Source organism: Callithrix jacchus, chromosome 18 (genome assembly GCF_049354715.1).
Source record: "Callithrix jacchus isolate 240 chromosome 18, calJac240_pri, whole genome shotgun sequence".
Lineage (NCBI taxonomy): Eukaryota > Metazoa > Chordata > Mammalia > Primates > Cebidae > Callithrix > Callithrix jacchus.
Window position 1 is genome coordinate 20,766,363 of NC_133519.1, and position 22,681 is coordinate 20,789,043.

The 22,681-nt window shown below is 42.9% G+C and overlaps 1 protein-coding gene and 1 pseudogene across 4 annotated transcripts in view; both read right to left on the reverse strand.

Annotated features, from left to right (window-relative positions):
- Positions 1-7,934, reverse strand: part of CD244 (CD244 molecule) — a 32,971-nt gene extending 25,037 nt beyond the window's left edge. For all 4 annotated transcript variants that reach the window (XM_008984756.3, XM_008984755.3, XM_035279430.2 and 1 more), the window contains exon 1: positions 7,684-7,934. In XM_008984756.3, the coding sequence (XP_008983004.1) occupies positions 7,684-7,744 (61 nt within the window). In that variant the 5' untranslated portion in view covers positions 7,745-7,934. The remainder of the gene's footprint in view (positions 1-7,683) is intronic.
- Positions 7,935-16,516: 8,582 nt separating this feature from the next.
- On the reverse strand, positions 16,517-16,988 carry LOC100408859 (small ribosomal subunit protein uS19 pseudogene; annotated as a pseudogene).
- Between the last annotated feature and the right edge of the window lie 5,693 nt (positions 16,989-22,681).

The window sequence follows — 22,681 nt, forward strand, 5'->3', positions numbered from 1 at the left end:
AGTTTAATTTTTAGGGATTTTGTGGAGGTTTTATTTTATTTTTATCTTTTATAAAATTGTGAGAGGTAGCACAAATATGAAAAGGTACTTGAATATAAGTGTACTGAATAATGAATAATGATAAGGTAAACTCCAGTATAATCCACCAGTAGATCAGAATGTAGAGCCCTGTGTAGAAGAAGATTGTTCTCTGCTCTTACAGATCTAAATAGGAATCACACAGGAAAATGGTTAAGTTATTGTCTAAACTTCTTTTTTTTTTGAGACGGAGTCTCTCTTTATCATCCAGGCTGGAGTACAATGGCGCAATCTCACTGCAACCTCTGCCTCCCGGGTTCAAGTGATTCTCCTGCCTCGGCCTCATGAGTAGCTAGGACTACAGGTGCCCGCCACCATGCCCGCTAATTTTTTGTTTGTTTTCTTAGTAGAGACGGGGTTTTGCCATATTGGCCAGGCTGGTCTCAAACTCCTGACCCCAAGTGATCCACCCACCTTGGCCTCCCAAAGTGCTGGTATGAACCACCGTGGCCCAGCCACAGACTTCTAAATACTTAAAGAATGAAATGTATGATCTACAGTCCTCATGCTATACTGCCTTTGGGGTCTTTTAAAAAATTATATTTTATTTTTATGGAATATTGTATTAGTTTATACACTTAAGACTGGTTTATCTGCAAATAAAAAGGAGCTAGAGGAAAACACCAGGTATTGTTTTGATTTGTTGGTTTGATTTTTCATCTGAAAGGAAACTGTACTAAGAGTGGGAAGCCAGCAGAAAAGGAGCAGCTGAAGAGAGATCAGGGATGTCTTCATGGACCAAACAGGTCCTAGATGACTTCTGAAAGAAGCTCTGGTGCCCTGAGCACACAGGGAAGTATTGGTCAAGGGCAGGACAAGAGCACCTTTTCCCTGAGCAGAGGCAAATGTGGTCATTTACAGGAGCAGACGTGATACACTGAGGCTGGAGAACTGTTGGCAAGGTTGGCAGAATCCCTAACTTGTGCTTCTGGGGTTTTCTTAAAGGAGATTGTTGGTTTGTGGAGGCTGTGATAGAGGAACAGGGCCTTGAAGAGATGATGAAGGTGTGGAATTCTCCCACCTTTTGGGGAATGGGAGAAGCTGTGGGCCAGAAATAAGGATTCCCAGGACAGGGAGGGCCCAGCTGGGGTCGGAGATTATGACTCTGTAGCTGCTCTTTGTTGCTGAATTTTCTCCTGTAGCCCCCAACAGTCCAGTGTGGGAAGGAGGAAAATAGTTGGAATGAGTTTCCATGGTCGGGCTGGAAGGGGTGGGTGCCGGGGCCGGGGTGCAGAGTAGATATGGTGAAAAGGCAAATCGACAAGTCACTACGTCCGGGGTATTGTGATTTTAGAAATAAACCCTCAAAAGCATGGGCAACAAAAGCTAAATAAACAAATGATATTATAGCAAACTAAAAAGACCTCAGTTTCTGTCCCAGAGGGGTACACACGCCAGACGGGAGAAGAAATGCTAGTATGAAAATGTAACTTCAACACAAGTTCTCTCACATTTAGTGAGAGATAGAGGAGAACCCGACAAGTGAAAATTGTTCAGAGGAAAGAGGTCACCATCCAGGAAGGCCCCAGGGCCCCTGCCGCTGCTGTTGCTACTGCTTGGCCGCTTTGGGGGCTGTTTTCCGGTGGTTAAGAACGGATGAGATGAACTAGTAACTCTGAAAGGGAGAGCACAGGGCATGTGATCAACTCTACTGCAGCCTTAGGAAGAACAGAGGATGGTCAAGGAGACAAAGACAGAGGATGGTGAAGGACACAATCTGACCCAGCAGTGAGCTGTGCTCAGCCCTGAACTCATGTGCAGGGCTCTGAGTCAGCTCAGCTTCCTCCAACCTGGACTTGCCAGTCAGAGGAAGGTGTGGGACTGAGCACCTGGGAGAAGGAGCAGGGGAGGGTCTCAGGGCAAGCAGAACTTCCACCAGCCAACAAATGGATGTTAAGGTTTTCTCAGCTAGGGTTGTGCTACCAGGCTTAGGGTGAAGGCATCAAAAGATGTACTTGCTGAGGATGAGCGAATAGAGCCCACTGAGATTCCAAAAGTATGGGGCAATCCAGCCCTGGTCAAGACAAAATCATAAGATAGATGAAGTATGCTATAGGGCCCACATCCCACTTCCTTCTTCGTCCTATTTAGCTTCATACTGGCTATATTAACTCCCCTCCTCAGGCAATGCAATCCCCTTACTTCTGTCAAAACTCACCTAGCCCAAGTCCCATTCTTCACATTAATTAACCAAATCCTCTCATATGTCATACACTTTCTCCACGATGGCAGGTGCCTCTGCCTTTCCGGTTTCCCATCCTAGCCCTGCGCATCTCCTGCTTTTCTGAGCGGTTTCTTCTGCTTCAGTTGTCCTATTTATACCTACCTCCTAAACTCTTATTTATTCTTTAAGGCCAGTTCCCCAGTGTTCCTCCCTAGAAGGAATCTCCGTCTTCTTAGTTCCCTTTTTTTTTTTTTTTTTTTTTGAGACAGAGTTTCGCTTCTGTTACCCAGGCTGGAGTGCAATGGCATGATCTCAGCTCACCGCAACCTCTGCCTCCTGGGTTCAGGCAATTCTCCTGCCTCAGCCTCCTGGGTAGCTTGGATTACAGGCACGTGCCACCATGCCCAACTAATTTTTTGTATTTTTAGTAGAGACAGGGTTTCACCATGTTGACCAGGATGGTCTCGATCTCTTGACCTTGTGATCCACCCGCCTCAGCCTCCCAAAGTGCTGGGGTTACAGGCTTGAGCCACCGTGCCCGGCCCACTCATTTTTCATTCTAAATATATCTTGCCTGTTAATGACATGTAGCATTTCCATCTGCCCTTATAGCTGTAATTATATGTACCTATTTTCCTCTGTCTGAAAGATTTCTAAGGATAGAATAGACATCTGTTTCATCTTTGTTTCCCCCACAAAACCTTGCATAGTTCTTGAACCATAATAAGGGCTAGTGAAAGATTTTATAAATAAACCCTCAAAAGCACAGGCAACAAAAGCAAAATAAACAAATGGTATTATAGCAAACTAAAAAAAAAAATTGTGTATAGCAAAGGAAACAATTCAGAGTGAAAAGGCAACCTATAGAATAGGAAAAAAAGTTTGCAAACTAGGAATCCTACAGGGAACTCATATCCAGAAGAGACAAGAACTTCAAACATCACAACAGCAAAACGAACAACCCAAGCAAGGGTTTCATGAATCAATTTAATTAATTAATTCAATAATGCATCTCACGTAACTCCTAAAAATGGCACTTGTCAGAATATCATGCAGGATACCAGAGAAATCACAGGAATGTAGTTCCCTTGCCTTTGGCCTCTTGCCAGGCTCCACATTCCTGCAATTTCATTTTCCATCTGCAGACCTTCAAAACCAAAAGCTAGTGGTCCTGAAGCAGCATGGAACTCTCATGTACTATTTGGTTCAACCACTTTGGAAAACAGTTTGACAGCATCTGCTAGAGTTATGTACACATATCCCATGATTCTGCCCCTAGAGATATACCCAACAGATATGCATGTACAAAAGGTTCATCACAGAATTATTATAATAGCAAAAACAAAATTGAAAACAACCCAAAGGTTCATCAATAATAGAATAACTGAATAAATTATGATATAGTCATGCAATAAAATACTATGTACCCATGAAAATGATCGGCTACAAATAACAGCATACATAAATCTGATAAGATATTGAGCAAAAGAAGTCAGACACAAGAGTGCATACCATTTGATTCCATATATACAGGCAAAACTAATCTGTGATGTTAGAAGACAGAATTGTGACTATATTTATGGAAGACAGAGGAGGCAATGAGTGGGAGAGACCCATGTGGTAGACACAAGAGTGTGTTCATTTAACAATAATTCATTGAGATGTACATTTATAATTTTGTGTACTTTTCTATATGTTTCATTTCAATAAGAAAGGTTTGTCTATGAAGACAGGGCATGGTGGCATGTACCAGCTTCTCAGGAGGCTGAGGCAGGAGATTCACTTTAAACTGGGAGGCAGAGGTTGCAGTGAGCCGAGATCATGCCACCGCGCTCCAGCCTGGGTGACAGAGCAAGATTCTGTCCCCCCCCCCAAAAAAAAGAAAGAAAAAAAGAATGGACAACTGAAACCTGAAGTTAGGGTTTGAAATGTACTTTAGGGCCCAGCAAGTCACGCACCATGGTAAAATGCATGGCTTTTTATACTCTGCATGAAAAAAGAAGCCTTTGGAAGACTTTTGCAAAGCTCAAGAATTATACGTACATCTTATATGCACATCTTACATAATTTATGTAAGTTATACCCACATCTTGCATAAATAGCACACCCGTTAAATTATTCAGTAAACAAAGTTTTTTTTAATTTCACTGTCATCAGGACTCCTGATGGGATGCACTGAGAAAGACACCGTATCATTTGTGTGGTATTCCTGACAAAAATGCATATGATATCTGCTGTTGATGGGTACAGAAAAAAAATTTTTAAGAAGAAAAAATAATTTGAAAAATGCATATGATGGCTGGGCGTGATGGCTTACACCTGTAATCCCAACACTTTGGGAGGCTGAAGCAGGTGGATCGCCTGAGCCCAGGATTCAAGACCACCCTGAGCAACATGGGGAAACCTCATCTGTACAAAAAATACAAAAGTTAGCCAGGCATGGTGGCGCAGACCTGTAGTTCCAGCTACTACGGAGGCTGAAGTGGAAGGATGGCTTGAGCCTGGGAGGTTGAGGCTACAGTTAGCCATGAGCATGCCACTGCACTCTAGCCTGGGCGACAGAATGAGATCCTCTGTTAAAAAATAATAATAAAAGGTGGGGTGTGGTGGCTCACGCCTATAATCCCAGCACTTTGAGAAGCCAAGGTGGACAGACCACTTGAGGTCAGGAGTTCAAGACCAGCCTGGCCAACATGGGGAAACCCCGTCTCCACTAAAAATACAAAAATTAGCTGGGAGTCATGGTGTGTACCTGTAGTCCCAGCTACTCAGGAGGCTGAGGCAGGAGAATTGCTTGAACCGGGGATCGGGGGCGGGGTGCGTGGAGGTTGTAGTGAGCCGGGATCAGACCTCTGCACTCCAGCCTGGGCGACAGAGCGAGACTCTGTCTCTAAAAAATAATAATAACGATAATGATATGAAATAAAAATGTATATGATAACCTGAATCATATGAGAGAACACCAAACCCAGATTAAGGAACCCTCTACAAAACAATTGGCTTATCCTCTATCGAGAATGCAGTATCATGAAAGATGAAGAAAAGCTGAAGTATGGTCACAGACTGGACATGAGAAACATAACAACTGAATGTGATACATGATCCTGATTGCATCTTGGGTCAGCAAAAAAATAAACTAAAATAAAGCATATTCTTGGGACCATGGGTAATAGGTGAATATGGGTGGCATATTTGATGGTATTAACGTTAAATTTACTAAATTTGATAATTGTGCTGTAGTAATGGTGAAACCCATCTCTAATAAAGATACAAAAATCAGCTGGGCATGGTGGTGCATGCCTGTAATCCCAGCTACTCAGGAGGCTGAGGTAGGAGAGTTGCCCGAACCCAGGAGGCGGAGGTTGCGGTGAGTCGAGATCGCGCCATTGCACTCCAGCCTGGGTAACAAGAGCGAAACTCCGTCTCAAAAAAAAAAAAAAAGAATGCCTTTGTTCATAGGATATAAGTGCTAAAATATTTAGGAGCAAAGGGGCATAAAGTCACAACTTATTCTTAAGTGGTTCAACAAAAATTATTATACACACATACGCATACAGCTAGAGAAAGAGAAATAAAGTAAATATGATAATGTGTTCCCTGGTGAATCTAGGTGAAAAAATTCAAGAATCCTTTGAACTATTTTTGCAGCTTCCCTGGAACTTCGCAATTATTTCAAACTAAAAGGTTTAAAAATTAAATAAATAGGGAGGCTTCAGTCAGCTTACACCAGGCCAGCCTCACAGACACAGGACAGAGGAGGAAGAACCTCAGGGAGACCCAAGTCCATCCCTCTCTGTGCCTGAGTTACTCACCAGCTTCACCCTACAAGGGCCAGCATAGCTAAGCCCAGATATGGCGCTGAAGACCTGGGAATGGGGCTGGAGGGAGCATTGCCCTCTGTCACACAGGCTCATAACCTCAGCTTCTCGGTCATGCTCATCCCCACAGCCAGGCACCAATCCCATCAGTCCTCCTTCAGCTCTCTGAACTGCTTTCAAGGCTCCTTAGACCAGATTCCAACCTAGCTCTCCTGCCCGGAATCCTGGGCCACTGGGTCCCCGCTGCCCACTCACAAGAGCTTCAGGCTCCACACCTCCCTCCCTGCTCCCTGTCTCTCATCAGGCTCTGCCCTAGGCTTCCTGTATCCTTACAAATGTCGAGTCCACCTGAGCCTTGACCACATCTTCCTGAAGGACACAAGAATGCTCAGGGACTCAGTAAGTGAACTGAGTACCTGGGCATGGAACTTTATTGCATATGGGGATTGTACCCAGCCCTGAACCCACACACTATGCCTCAGTTTCCCCTCTTTGTGCCCAGAGTGTACCCTCTTCTCACTCCACACTCTCCACCCCTGTGAAACCCCTTTAGAGTCACTGATCTAAAATGCAAGATCCCAGTCGGGCATGGTGGTTCACACCTGTAATCCTAGCAATTTGGGAGACCAAGGTAGGCAGATCACCTGAGGTCAGGAGTTCAAGACCAGCCTGGCCAACATGGTGAAACCTGGTCTCTACTAAAAATAAAAAAATTAGCCAAGCATGGCGGCACATGTCTGTAATCCCAGCTACTCAGGAGGCTGAGGTGTAAGAATTGCTTGAACCCAGGAGGTGGAGACTGCAGTGAGCCGAGATCATGCCACTGCACTCCAGCCTAGGAGACAGAGGGAGATTCCATCTCAAAATAAATTAATTAATTAATAAATTAAATTAAATGCGGGATTCAGGTTTCAGAGCATCCTGGACTCCAGGGCTGGAGAAAGAGAAGAGCAGCCCTCAGCTGGGATCCCCGGGAGTAAACATTCGATGGCTCCGTGCCTGGCTGACAGCTTTAGGTTTGCTGTGGAGCTTCCTCATATTGTCTCCTTCTCCGCCCCAAGCAAACAAGTCCCTAATAATTTCCAGGCTCCTGTGGCATCTAGGTGGCTGAAGAAACCGGGGAGCTGAAGGACCAGGCCATGCAGCTTCTTCCTGGCTGCTGGCCTCACCCTCTCCTCCTCGGGCTCAGCTCTCCTGCCTCAGGGATCCATCTGTCTGTCTCTGAGCTCCAGAACCACACAGCTTCCTTGGAACTGCTTCTCCTCTCTCATGCCACAATTGGAGGATGCAATTTTCTTCATCTTTATAGGCAACTGGAAGAAGGCTTGTCTCCCCACTACATGGAAAGGTAAATCGAAGCCAGTGGGAAGGAATCTCCTTACCCAAGACTTCCCGGATTGCAGGCAGCAGGGCAGGATGCCCCTCTCACAGATTTGCCAGTGTACTGCCAGCCTGTCCTGTCTGATTTAGAATGTCAGAGCTGTCAGGAGCTGCTCGGAGTCACAGTTCCAGATGACTGTGTATGTGGCACAAGCAGTGGCTCTGGCTCTGATCTCTCCGAGGGGCACAGTCCTTAGCCCATCATGTGAGTCCCCCACCCCATGCAAGGTAGGACCTCCTTACCTTTTCCCTGATACCCCTTGAGGAGCAGGAGGAGTGTGAGGGTGACCACTTGCCCCAGCATCCCCACAGGACAGCGGGACCAGGCCAGCCCCTCCACCCCACCAGACACTGTGCTGTGCACGGGCTCAGCAGCCCCCAGTCAGCAAGAGGACGATGGGGAGCAGTCCAGCCAGTTTCCTCAATTCGAGGCGTGAACACCTGCTGTGAGCTGACAAGGCCACTGAGAAAGCCCCAGCGCCTGGAGCTGGTCTGCTGGTTCCCACAGCCAAACTAGTGAAACTTACCTCAAGTGGGAGGGTGCTTGAAGCTCACAGTGACTCACAAAGCCAGTTTCAAAATCGCATCTCTTTCTCTGCTTCAGCCCAAGAAATGTTCCAATTCTCTGAATCCTACTGGAAATATGGAGACACCCATATGGGGGCCAAACAGCCAGCATCCCAGGCTGTTCCATTCCAACAGACGTTGTGGAGATGGAGTAAAGAGGGGCTGGAGAAGGAGTGGGCTGAGAAGCAGGATAAGTGGCTAACAATGTTGAAGGAGCGGAGTAGTAGCTGAGGAACAAAGGAGAGATCTAAGGGCTGGAGGCACCAGAAAAATCTAACAAGCCTGGGGATTCTATGCAAGTTGACACCACAGCTTAAGCACATCCAAATTAAATTTATTTCATAAGAATTTGTTTTGCACCTAGCTTGGTGGCTCACACCTGTAATCCCAGCACTTTGGGAGGCTGAGGCAGGCAAATCACTTGAGGTCAGGAGTTCAAGACCAGTCTGGCCAACATGATGAAACCCCATCTCCACTAAAAATACAAAAATTTGCCAGGCACAGTGGCATGTGTCTGCAATCCCAGTTAATTGGGAGGCCTAGGCAGGAGAATCACTTGAACCCATGAGGCAGAGGTTGCAGTGAACCAAGATCACCCCATTACACTCCAGCCTGGGCGACAGGGAGAGACCCCATCTCAAAAAAAAAATCTGTTTTGCTCCACATTTCCGATCTGTGTGTCTAGATTACCTCCCTTCCTCTTTTTCTACTTTTCCATGGTAGTTCTCTTTTCTCTCTTTTGCCTTCTCCCAAAAATGACATGGGTCTATTTTTGCTGCCTTTCCATCCATGTTTGGATGCGACCCTCCAGGGAAGGCCAGGCAGCTTTGGATCTGCTCAGGCCCCCATGAAGGGGTGGGGACAGCGGCTTCCCCGCCCCCCTGGAACATTGTGCTTCAAGGCCAGGCCACAGGGTTCATGCCTTTCTTTCTTCCTTCTGCTTTCCCCTTAATGACAAATACTTTCTGTTCCCTTCCAGTTCACCCTTCTTCCCTTTTTCCATGCTTTGATCCACTTTCAGCCACCCTGTCTGAACTGGGCAGGGGGCAGCAGACTGACAGCTTCCGCTGCCAATGGAGGCAGCAGCGGGGCTCTGGACAGAGCACTGGATTTAAAGTCAAAGACTTGGACTTCAGGCTCCCATTCAGCAACTTACAACCTTTGTGACTCTGGCCAAGTTACTCTCTGAGCCTGTAGGGTCAACAATACCTGCTCCCCACCTTCACAAGGTAGTTTTCAGTATCAAATTAAAAATGAAACTTGAGAATACGCATACAAAAAACAATGGACATAGGTGAGGTTTTGTGGTTTTGTTTTCATTTTTTTTTAAGCCCTGAGTAGCATTTTCCAGCTGGTCTAATGGTTATCATCTCTTCTCTCCTCTGTCTCCTTCCAAGGGCCAGCCCTCAACCCCGGGGAATTTCCTCAATGGGTCCCCAAGACCACCCATTTCTGAGACAAATTGTAAGTTTGAGTTGATCTGGCCATGTCCTTAACCTTGAGAAGTGGTGCACAAGACATAATATAACAAAGAAGGGTAAACTTCCTCACATGACAGGTGGAAAACAAGATCCAACTGTTGGAAGCCACTGATGAATATGAATTAGGAATCAGCCTCTCCAATCCTGACCACAGCACCAGCTCCATCCTTCCCACCAGGCGTGTGGATGACCTACCATCCTCTGGAAACTGGACTCGAAGCAGCTGTAACACTTAGTGTGTGTCTGTCTTGTGGTCCTTGACAAACTATATCACACAATTATCTGCTTATGTGGAGGCTGGGCACTGTGACTCACGCCTGTAATCCCAGAACTTTGGGAAGTCAAGGCAGGCAGATCACTTGAGGCCAGGAGTTCAATACCAGCCTGACAAACATGGTGAAACCCCATCTCTACTAAAAATACAAAAATTAGCTTGGTGTGGTGGTGCATACCTGTAATCCCAGCTACTCAGGCTGAGGCAGGAGATTTGCTTAAATCTGGGAGGCGGAGGTTGCAGTGAGCCGAGATCGTGCCACTGCACTCCAGCCTAGGAGACAGAAACAAGGTCTGGAGCAGTGGCTTACACCTGTAATCCCAGCACTTTGGGAGCCCGTGGCAGGCAGATCACCTGAGGTCAGGAGTTTGAGACGAGCCTGGATAACATGGTGAAACCCCAATTCTATTAAAAATACCAGGCGAAGTGGCATGCGCCTGTAATCCCAGCTACTTGGGAAGCTGAGGCAGGAGAATCACTTGAACTTGGGAGGTGGAGGTTGCAGTGAGCTGAGATAGCACCACTGCACTCCAGCTTGGGCAACAACAGTGAAACTCCATTAAAGAAAAAAAACTGAGATCGATCCAAGATGGCCGACCACTAACAGCTCAGGATTGTAGCTCCCAGTGAAAGCTCAGAGAACGAGATGACGCCACATCTTTAGACGAATTTTCGTCACTCACCGATTAGCCGATTCCCAGTGGAGGAGCCCCACGGGTCGCCAGCGCGACTCTTGTGGCCGCCGCAGCGGTTTTGCCGGTGTCTGGGCGCAGCAGCTCTTCATGCAGAGCCAACGGGACCACTTCCCCTACTGACCGGAGTTTGGAGCTCCGGGAAGTCAGAGCCGCTTGTTGCGGACTCAAGAGGGAAGCCAGACCAGAGATTCCCGGGCAGAAGAGCACCATCAGTCTTATCACTGCTATTTAGGCTGCCACAGTGGGTTGCTCGGATCCCAGCACTGGGAATCAATAAGTCAGACTTCGACTCAGAAACCTAATTAGAAAGGCGGTTCATCTACAATGAAGGGAAAAAAACAGCCTAAGAAGGCCAAGTATACTCAAAATCAGAACCCATCAGCAACGGAACAAGCCTGATGGAAAAGGACTCATCAGCAACCGAACAAGCCCTGATGGAAAAGGACTCATCAGTAATGGAACAAGCCCTGATGGAAAAGGACTGTGTTCCATTATCTGAAGTAGGCTTTAAAAGGTGGATGATAAGAAACTTCTGGGAGTTAAAGGAACTTGTTCTAACCCAATGTAAAGAAACTAAGAACTTGGAAAAAAGGTTCGATGAAATGTTGAAAAGAATAGACAATATAGAGAGGAATACAAATGAACTTATGGAGTTGAAAAATACAACACAAGAACTTAGTCAAATATGTACAAGCTTAAACAGACGAATGGATCAAGCAGAAGAAAGGGTATGAGAGGTCAAAGACCAACTTAATGAAACAAAACGACAAGACAAGAATAGAGAAAAAAGGATAAAAAGGAATGAGCAAAGTCTCCAAGCAATATGGGACTATGTGAAAAGACCTAATATACGCTTCATTGGTGTACCTGAATGTGACGGAGAGAATGAATTCAAGCTGGAAAATACTCTCCAGGACATTATCCAGGAAAATTTTCCTAATTTAGCAAAGCAGGACACTATTCAACCCCAGGCAATACAGAGAACACCACAAAGATATTCCTCAAGAAGACCAACCCCAAGGCACATAATCGTTAGATTCACCAAGATCTAAACGAAGGAGAAAATATTAAGGGCAGCCAGAGAGAAAGATCAAGTTACCCATAAAGGTAAGCCTATTAGGCTTACAGCAGATCTCTCAACGGAAACCCTACAAGCTAGAAGAGAGTGGGGGCCAATATTCAATATACTTAATCAACAGAACTTTCAGCCCAGAATTTCATATCCTGCCAATTTAAGCTTTACATTTGAAGGAAAAATAAAATCTTTTAGGAACAAGCAAGTACTCAGAGATTTTATTACCACCAGGCCTGCTTTACAAGAACTTCTAAAAGAAGCATTATACACAGAAAGGAACAACCAGTATGACCCTTTCTAAAAATACACCAAAAAGTAAAGAGCATTAACATAAAGAAGAATTTTTATCAACGAAAGGACAAAATAGCCAGTTAATATCAAATGGCAGCAACCCTAAATTTAAATCGACCAAATCTCCCAATCAAAAGATACAGACAAAATCTAACGGTATATCCAAAGATATACATAGACTCAAAATAAAGGGTTGGAAAAAAAAAAACGTACCAACCAAATGGAGAGCAAAAATAAATAAACAAAAAGCAGGAGTTGCAATTTTCACATTTGACAAAATAGATTTCAAAGCTACAAGGATACAAGGGTAAAAGGATTAATGTAATAATAAGAGATCTTAACACCCAGATACATAAGACCCATAATGAGATTTAGATTCAACGAGACAGAAAATTGATAACGATATCTGGGACTGGAACTAAGATCCAGAACAAATAAACTCAATAGAACTCTCCATTTTAAACACACAAAATATACATTATCCACAAAATCTAACGATATATCTAAAGATATACAAAGACTCAAAACAAGGGGATGGAAAAAAACTCACCAACCAAATGGAGAGCAAAAATAAATAAATAAAAAGCAGGAGTTGCAATTCTCACACTTAATAAAATAGATTTCAAAGCTACAAGGATGCAAGGGTAAAAGGATTAATGTAACAATAAGAGGTCTTAACACCTAGATACATAAGACACATAATGAGATTTAGATTCAATGAGACAACAAATTGATAACGATATCCAGGACTTGAACTCAGAGCCAGAACAAATAAACACAATAGAGATCTCCATTTTAAACACATAAAATATGCATTAACCACTTTAAACACTCAAAATATTGATCGGCCATTATTGAAACCCATTTTAGGAATGAAGTAATATTCCTTTTTCCCTCTTTTTCTTTTTTCCCCTTCTTTTTCTCTTTTTCCCTAAAAAAAAAAAAAAAAAAAAACTGCAGTCTTTCTACACACTGACTTCCCCAGCTCTGAGCTCTTCAACACAAAGTCTATGCTCCTCTTAGCTTAGTGTTTCCAAGCCTGGTCCAGTGTCTGGTTCTTCAGAGTTGATAGATTGTCAAGTGCTGAATTAATGAATGAGTTCCCTAAGGGAGACATTAATATTTCCCCTGAGATAGACTAGTTAGCTAAGTCACTATGGTCCCTGCCCTCATGGACTTTCAATCTTTCCCTGCCAAATTTTTGTGCAGAGAGCCCTTCTGTGAAATTCCACCACTTTAGCATGAGGACCCAAGACCTACAAAATCAAGATAAACTCAGAGACTCTGTAGCTTCATTTGCCACACACATTCACTAGGTCTCTATGAGACTGGGACAGGGACTCAAACAGGGGGATTTAAAGGATAGCAGTCATCTAGGAATCAAAGGTTCATAAACCCCTGCCCTTTCATCTCTCCTTTTCCCAAATCAGGCTTTCACCAAGTTTCAGTGAGTCAAGGTCATTCCAGTAAGTCCCACTTCTGATGCTAAGTTCAAATTTCACGAGTCCCCAAGACCACCCATTTCTGAGACAAATTGTAAGTTTGAGATCCCCAAGATCACCTTCAGGTTTGAAGACAAGACAGTTTGATAATTAACTAGAATTAATCCCAAAACTCACTGAAAACTGTTTTACTCATGACTAGAGTTTATTAAAGCAAAAAATAAAGATGAAAATGAACCAAGGGAAGAGGTACACAGGCAAGGTCCAGTCCAGGGGAGTCCCAAACAAAGGAACCAGTCACACCACTTCCAGTTCTCCTCTCCCAGTGGAGCTGTGCGGACAGGGCCTACTTCTCCCAGAAACTATGTGTGACAGCATACACAGAGTATTCCTAAGCAGGGAAGCTCTTCCAAGTCTTGGTGTCCAGACTTTGTATTGGGGCTTGGTCACATGGACATGGCTGACCACTCACGTAGCTGACCATAGTCTCCGGCCCCTCCAGAAACTGAGTTGATGCTATGTGGCCAAAGCTTCCACCACAAATCACATTATTAGCATAGACAATGTTAAGAAGATTCCCAGTAATAAAGACACTCTTATCAGACAGGACATTTCAAGGCTTAGAGATTACTTCCCAGGAGCCAAGGGCAAATGTCAGACCTCTCTTTTGACAAGATTAATCCTTTACTGTACCGCTGGAAAGAAGTTGTCAAAGTCGTCAAAGATGAGGCTGGGCACCGTGGCTCGTGCCTGTAATTCCAGCCCTTTGGGAGGCCAAGGCAGGTGGATCACCTGAGATTGGGAGTTTGAGATCAGCCTGACCAACATGGAGAAACACTGTTCCTACTAAAAAAAAAAAAAAAAAAAAAGTTGTCAAAGAGGAACCCTTTAAACAGAGCCCAGCTGATCTTATAGTATAGTCAACTGATCTTGCAAGAATTTAACAAATAATTTCTGTAATACCAGACACTAAACGGGAACTCATTGCCTTTATTTCTAACTATCTGAATATTGTCTGTGTTCCTGTTTGATGAAACCACAGCAACATTTTTAATACGTACAACCTATCTTTTTCTTGAAAGGGCTAGAAAATCACTTCCCCTTCTATCTATATTTCTCTTCTGTGGGCTTTCACTTGTTGGAAGAGAAGTAGCCTTTTGTAGTTTATTAATTGGCTGTGATGACTTTCAGGTTCAGGTTAAAGGTAAGAGAATAGTCTCATAAAGAAGATGGAAGATAGAGCCTCTCAAGACAATTCATGGGACATCAAATAATCCAGAAAACACACATCCGCAGGAGCAAGGACCAAAGAGTGCAATCCATGTCTTAACTCATCTCAGAATTTCAAAATAACAAGAAACTTGCTGTTGCCAAATTCACTGTGGAGAAATAGCTCTGACCATGCAGAGAACTGACACTAGCAATGTCATCTCTCTGACACTAGCAATGTCATCTCTCTGACACTGGCAATGTAGTGTGGGAAATGGAATCAATCTCTGCTTCCCTGTGTTGGAACAAAATGTTTGTACACGAGAAATGAAGGACAGAGTTTTCCCAAATTGCAAGGGAAATGCACCATAGAATAACCTCCTACAATTTAAAGATAATTAAACACAAATTTGTCTTGTACATTTATATATTTTATTACATTGTATAAATCAGAATCTGATTTAGTATGAAATTATATTCTGAGATTTTTATGTTTGACATATTAGTAAACCAAGTGTTTTGCAATTAAAAAAAAATGACTTCTAAGTGCCCTGCCATCTAGTTTGTGAATTTTATCTAATTTGTGAATTACAAATATAGAAAATGAAAATTGAGCTTATAATGATAAAGTCATTGCTGTAAGCCATGTTCTCTTTGTTTGTTTGTTTGTTTGTTTGTTTTTGGACACCTAAAAAGAAGCACATGTGATCAAAGTTTAGTGGTGTAATCAGATAAATTTATGATATGGTTTGTCTGTGTCCCCACCCAAATCTCAACTTGAATTGTGTCTCCCAGAATTCCCACATGTTGTGGAAGGGACCCGGGGGAAGTTAACTGAATCATAGGGGTGGGTCTTTCTTGTGCTATTCTCATGATAGTGAATAAGTCTCCCGAGATCTGACGGGTTTATCAGGGGGTTCTGCTTTGCTTCTTCCTCATTTTTTCTTGCCGCTGCCATCTAAGAAGTAGCTTTCACCTCCCACCATGATTCTAGGGCCTCCCCAGCCATGTGGAACTGTAAGTCCAATTAAACCTCTTTTTTCTTCCCAGTCTTGGGTATGTCTTTATCAGGAGCATGAAAACGGACTAATATAACTTACAGCCAAGTTGTCATTTTAATGGTTTGAACATCCATATAATTGACCATAAATGAAATTGTTTTGACATGACAAAACTTCACTGTGGAGTATTTTATTCTACATCATGTTGCTGTTTTATTCTATTTCACATTGCCGTTTATCCCTCATGTAGAATTCTTATCAGTGCTGACAGTTTCCCTAATTCTATGTGTCACTGAATCTACCACACAGGTTGCAGGTGCCCACACATTCACATAAGAGACTATAGAAGATGAAGGACCTAAAACTGACTTCCTGTTCCTCTAAGAGTTCCTCTTCTTCTTCCTCCATCCCTTCCCTATCCGACCTCCCTACATGATTTTCATGTGAAACTCTCTGGGTTTTTCTGACATACACTCTAAGAAGTTGCCTCTGGCCAGGCACAGTGGCCCACAACTGTAATCTTAACACTTTGGGAAGCTGAGTTTGAGAATTTAATGGGCAAAAATAAAGCAGTCTGGTAACACCAAGTATTTGAGGGCATATGAATCAATTGGATCAATTACATACCTGCTGATAGGAGTGTAAATTAGTATAATTTTGTGGAAATAAATTGGTGTTATCTCATAAAGTAAAATATTTATAAACTCTAATGATCCAGCAATTTGACATCTAGTTATATACCCACATACAAGAGAAAGTTTAGCACATATGTACCTGGAGACACATAAGACAATGTGCATAGCAGCATTGTTTTTTATTGGGGAAAAAAATGGAAACAAAATAAATGACAATGGGAAAGTAGAAAAACAAGATCTGATATATTCATAAAATGTAAACTCAATAGCATTGAAAATGAATGTGGGACAACATAGGAGAATAGTAGTTACCTAATGTCATAGGAAAAAAATAAACACCAGAAGACAATATACAATATGATAGGTTTTTTGTTTTTTGTTTGTTTTTTTGAGATCTGTGTGCCTTTATTAGCAGAGCCACTACTTGAGCGGGATGAAGCGGGAGGAGTGAGGGGCCCCGATGCCCGGCCAGCTGTGCTTCATGGGCTTGTAGGTGATGTAGAACTCGCCCAGGTGGTGGCCGATCATCTCTGGCTTGATCTCCACCTGGTTGAAAGTCTTGCCTTGTAGACGCCCACCATGCGGCCCACCATCTTGGGCAGGATGATCATGTCCCGCAGGTGTGTCTTCACCACTTCCGGCTTCTCCATGGGCGGCACCGCCTTCTTGGCCTTGCGCAGGCGCTACAGCAGTGAGTACTGCTTCCGCCGAGGGCCCGGGTTCAGCCGCCGCCGCTGGCGCGCACTGTGCAGCGGCCTCACCTGCTCGTAGGACATGTCCAGCAGCTAGTCCAGGTCCACGCCGCGGTAGGTGAACTTGAGGAAGGTCCGCTTCTTCTTCTGCTCTACCTCTGCCATCTTGCCGGATCCTCAGAAAAGACCGTTCTTGTCTGCGCCTGCACAGTTATCCGATAGTATTTTTATATAGTTTAAAAACAAAAAAAATTAAACTGCATCTCATTTAGGCATATGCGTTATGTGTGTGCATGATTGTTACAAAGTAGTTTAAGCAATGGTACCTTAACCACAAATGGAGATAATGGCAAAAACTAAGGAAGAAGGGAGGGAGAGAGTTACTTAGAGGAATCTGGAAGTAGGTGTAGATTATTAATAACATTCTAGTCGTTGGATTGTGTCTTGAAAAGTGTCCATCGCTTTGTGAAGCAAAGGAAGGGAGGAGAGAGGTGGACAGGGAGTGGAAGGAGAGGGAGAAGGGAGTTGACCTAGCTGCTATGCATCTCTTCTGCCTTTTACAACCACAAAGACCAATAATAACTCCTCAGCATAAAACCTTTCCGGTAATCAGTGTTGTTCAAGGTGATACAATTCTCCTTTTTTGGGGCAGGGTGGGGCATGGAAGACTGTACTTCTCTTTGAAGTTAAACAGGACCATGTGACTTGCTCTAGCCAAGCAATGTAAACAGAAAGGGTCACTTTCAGGCTGAAGCCTTTAAGAGAAGCAAGGTACTGGTCAACATACTCCTTTTTCCAGCTTCAGTAAATACCTAAAACAGGCAGCCTTGACGTGGTAATAGCCTTATTGGTGATGAAGAAACTAATTTTGAAGGTTGGAAAGATGGCACTCCATGTTATGTAGGATGTGAAAATGTTAAGAGCATTGCCTGTGGTACTCAAGAAGTGTGTTATGTATGTAATGCTCTTGAGCTCTAAGGGAAGACATCAGGGAAACAATGTAACACTGTTACATTATAAAAAAGAAGCCCAAAGGAAAATCAGATTGTATGTTTTGCAAGCAGGAATGAAAGAACTAATTGATTGACTCTGTTTTCAACAGGTAAATGGTAAATAAAACTTTCATTGATAAATAATCTTCAATAAGGACACACACAAATACATACTCGTGGCTGGGCGTGGAGGCTCACTTCTGTAACCCAGCACTTTGGGAGGCTGAAGCAGGTGGATTGTATGAGCCCAGGAGTTCAAGACCAGCCTGGGCAAGGTAGTGAGACCACAACTCTACCAAAAAAAAAATTTTTTTTTTAATTAGCCAGGTATGGTGGCATGCTCTCAGCTACTTGGGAGGCTGAGGTAGGAGGATCTCTTGAGCCAGGGAGATCAATCTTCAGTGAGGTGTGATTGTGCCACTGCACTCCAGCCTGGGCAACAGAGTGAGATTCTGTCTCAAAAATGGAAAAAAATACACACACATACACATGCACACTATAAAAATCTTTCTCTCCATCTACCTCAGTCCAGAGCAAGTATTAAGTGCATTCATATTCTTGTACAACCATCGCAATCATCCATCTGCAGAACTCTTCACCTTGCAGAACTGAAATGCTATACCTATTAAACAATAATTCCCCATGCCCCTCTCCCTACAGCCCCAGGAAATCCTCATTCTATTTTTCTGTCTATAAATTTGACTATAGGTACTCATAAAGTGAAATCATACAATATTTGTTTTTTACTGAATGGCTTATTTCACTTAGCATAATGCTATCAAGATTCATACATGTTGTAGCTTGAGTCAGAATTTTATTCCTTTTAAAGGTTGAATGGTAGCCCAGTCTGTACTGCTTTTTGCTTCATCTGTCAATGGGCATTTGGGTTGCTTCCGCATTTTAGCTATTGTGAATAATGAATGAACATGGGTGAACAAATATCTCTTCAAGACCCTGCTTTCAATTTTTTGGGTATACACCCAGAAGTGGAATTGCTGAATCATATGGTAATTCCATGTTTCATCTTTTTTTCTTTTTCTTTTTCTTTTTTTTTTGAGACAGAGTCTTATTCTGTCCCCTAGGCTGGAGTGCAGTGGTGCGATCTCAGCTCACCTCCACCTCCTGGGTTCAAGTGATTCTCCTGCCTCAGCCTCCTGAGTGGCTGGGATTACAGGTGTGCACCACCACACCCGGCTGATTTTTGTATTTTTAGCAGAGACAGTTTCACTACGTTGGCCAGGCTGGTCTAGAACTCTTGACCTCAGGTGATCCACCCGCCTCAGCCTCCCAAAGTGTTAAGATAACAGGTGTGAAGCACTGCGCCCGGCCTAAGGTTAATCTTTTGAGGAACCTAATACTGTTTTCAACAGAGTCTGTACCATTTTACATTCTGATACAGTTTGGATCTGTGTCCCTGCCCAAATCTTATGTCCAGTTGTAATCCCCAGTGTTGGATGGGAGGTCTGATAGGAGGTGACTGGATCATGGGGATGGATTTCCCCTTTGGTGCTGTTCTTATAAAAGAGTTCTCACAAGATCTGGTTGTTTAAAAGTATGTGGCACCTCTCCCCTCTCTCTCCCTTCCTCTGCCCACCATGTAAGATTGTAAGATGTGCCTGCTGCTCCTTTGCCTTCTGCCATGATTGTAAGTTTTCTAAGGCCTCCTAGAAGCCTACCAGAAGCTACTATGCTTCCTACAAAGCCTATGGAACCATGAACCAATTAAATCTTTATTCCTTATAAATTACCCAGTGTTAGGTATTTCTTTACAGCAATGTGAGAACAAACTAAAACACATTCACACTGTCAATGCACAAGAGTTTCCATTTCTCCACATCCTTGCCAACACTTGTTATTTTCTGTTTTGTTCTGTTTTGCTTTGTTTATAGTAGCCATCCTAATGGGTGTAAGGTAGCATCTCATTATGATTTTGGTTTGCCTTTCTCTAATCATTAGTGATACTGAGCATTTTTTCATATGCTTATTAGGCATTTGTATATCTTGTTTGGAGAAAGGTCTATTCAAGTCCTTTGCCCATATTTGAATTGGGCTGTTTGGTATTTTGTGTTGAAATTTAGGAGTTCTCTACATAGTCTAGATATTAATTCTTTATAAGGTATGTGATTTGAAAATACTTTCTCCCAGTCTGTGGGTTTTTTTTTAATTTTTTTTTTTTTTAAGATGGGGTTTCACCATGTTGGTCAGGCTGGTCTTGAACTCCCTACCTCAGGTGATCCACCCGCCTTGGCCTCCAAAGTGCTTGGATTATAGGCGTGAGCCACCACGCCCGGCCCAGTCTGTGGGTTTTTACTTTGTCGACAGTGTCTTTAGGTGCACAACATTTTTAAATTTTCATGAAGGACACTTTGTTCCTTTTTTCTTTTGTTACCTGTGCTTTGTTGTCATAGTCAAGAAATTATTGCCAAATCCAATGCTGTGATGCTTCTGTCCTATTTTGATCCAAGAGTTTCATAGTTTAGGTCTTATATTTAAGTTATGGATTCATTTTGAGTTAATTTTTATGTATGGTATTAGGAAGTAAGAGTCCAGCTTTTATTCTTTTATTCTTTTTTTTTTTTTTTGAGACAAAGTCTCCCTCTTTCACCCAGGCTGGAGTGCAGTGGCACCATCTCAGCTCACTGCAACCTCCACCTCCCGGGTTCAAGCGATTCTCCTGCCTTAGCCTCCTGAGTATCTGGGATTATAGGTAGCACCACCACGCCTGGTTAATTTTTGTGTTTTTAGTCGAAACGGGGTTTCACCATGTTGGTCAGGCTGGTCTCAAACTCCTGACCTTGTGATCCACCTGCCTTGGCCTCCCAAAGTGCTGAGATTACAGGCATGAGCCACCATGCTTGGCCCCAACTTTTTTTCTTTTACATGTGGATATTTGGTCTTCTCAATATCATTTGTTGAAAACACTGCCCTTTCCCCATTGAATGGTCTTAGCAGCCTTCTCAAAAATCATTTGACCATATATGCTAGGTTTTTTTTCTGGGATCTCTATTCTGTTGTATTAGTTTATATGTCTGATTTCATGCCAGTAGCACACTGCTTTGAATATTGTAATTTTGTAGCAAGTCTTGAAATCCAGGTATGTGAGTCTTTAAGCTTAGTTCTTTGTCATGATGGTTTTGGCTATTTGGAGTCTCTTGAGATTCCATATGAATTTTAAAATGGATTTTTTCCTATTTCTGCAAAAAAAAAATCATTGGGATTTTGATATATAATGTATTTAATCCATAAATCACTTTGGGTAGTATTGACATCTTAACAATATTGTCTTTAAATTCATAAACATGAGATGTCTTTTCACTTATTTAAGCCTTTTTTTTTTTTTTAATTGAGACGGAGTTTCACTCTTGTTACCCAGGCTGGAGTGCAATGGCGTGATCTCGGCTCACTGCAACCTCCGCCTCCTGAGTTCAGGCAATTCTCCTGCCTCAGCCTCCTGAGTAGCTGGGATTACTGGCACATGCCACCATGCCCCGCTAATTTTTTTTTTTTTTTTGTATTTTTAGTAGAGACAGGGTTTCACCATGTTATTTAAGCCTTCTTTAATGTTTTTCAGAAATTTTTTCAGTTTTCACTGTATAAGTCTTTCACTTCCTAGACTAAATTAATTCCTAAGTGTGTTATTGTTTTTGGTGCTATTGTAAGTGGAATTTTTAATTTTCATTTTCATATTGTTCATTGTTGGTGTATACAAATGCAACTGATTTTGTGTGTTGACTCTGTATCTTGCTACTTTGGTGAATGTATTTGTTAGTTCTAACAATATTTTCTGGAATCTTTAGGGGTTTTTTACATATAAAATCATATCATCTGTTAACAGAGATAATTTTACTTATTCTTTTCAATTTAGATGACTTTTATTTCTTTTTCTTGACTTATTCCTCTGACTAGAACTTCCAGTACTATGTTGAATAGAAGTAGCCAAAGTGGGTATTCTTGTCTTTTTCCTGACATAAAAGAAAAACTTTCACCATTAAGTACAATGTTCACTGTGGATTTTTTATGTGTGTGTTTTATTTTATTGCATTGTGGTTGTTTCCTTCTCTGCCTAGTTTGTTGAGTGTTTTATCATGAAAGCGTTCTGAGCTTTGTCAAATGCTTTTTTTGCATCCACTGAGATGATCACATAGCTATTGTCCTTCCTTCTGTTAATGCGATGTGTTAGGTTGATCAAGTTTCATATGTTGAACCATCCTTGTATTGCAGAAATAAATCCCACTTGGTCACAGTGTAAAATCCTTTTAATATGAGGCAGAATGCTGAGTGTGATGGCTCATGCCTTTAATCCCAGCACTTTGGGAGGCTGAGGCAGGCAGATCACTTAAACGGAGGAGTTCAAGACCAGCCTGGCCAACATGGTGAAATTCTGTCTCTACTAAAAAATACAAACATTAGCTGGGCATGGTGGCATGTACCTGTAATCCCAGCTACTCAGGAGGCTGAGAGAGGAGAATCTGGGAGGCAAATGTTGCAGTGAGCTGAGATCATGCCCCTGCACTCCAGTCTGGGAGATGAAACAAGACTCCCTCTTAAAAAAAAAAAAAATATATATATATATATATATATATATATATATGCACACACATACACACACACACACACACACATATATATACACAGCAGGCATGGTAGCTCATGCCTCTAATCCCAGTACTTTGGGAGGCCAAGGAAGATGGATCACTTGAGGTCAAGAGTTCAAGACCAGCCAGGCGCGGTGGCTCATGCCTGTAATCCTAGCACTCTGGGAGGCCAAGGCGGGCGGATCACCTGAGGTCGGGAGTTCAAGACCAGCCTGACCAACATGGTGAAACCCTGTCTCTACTAAAAATACAGAAAAAGAAAAAAATAGTTGGGCATCGTGGTGGGCTCCTA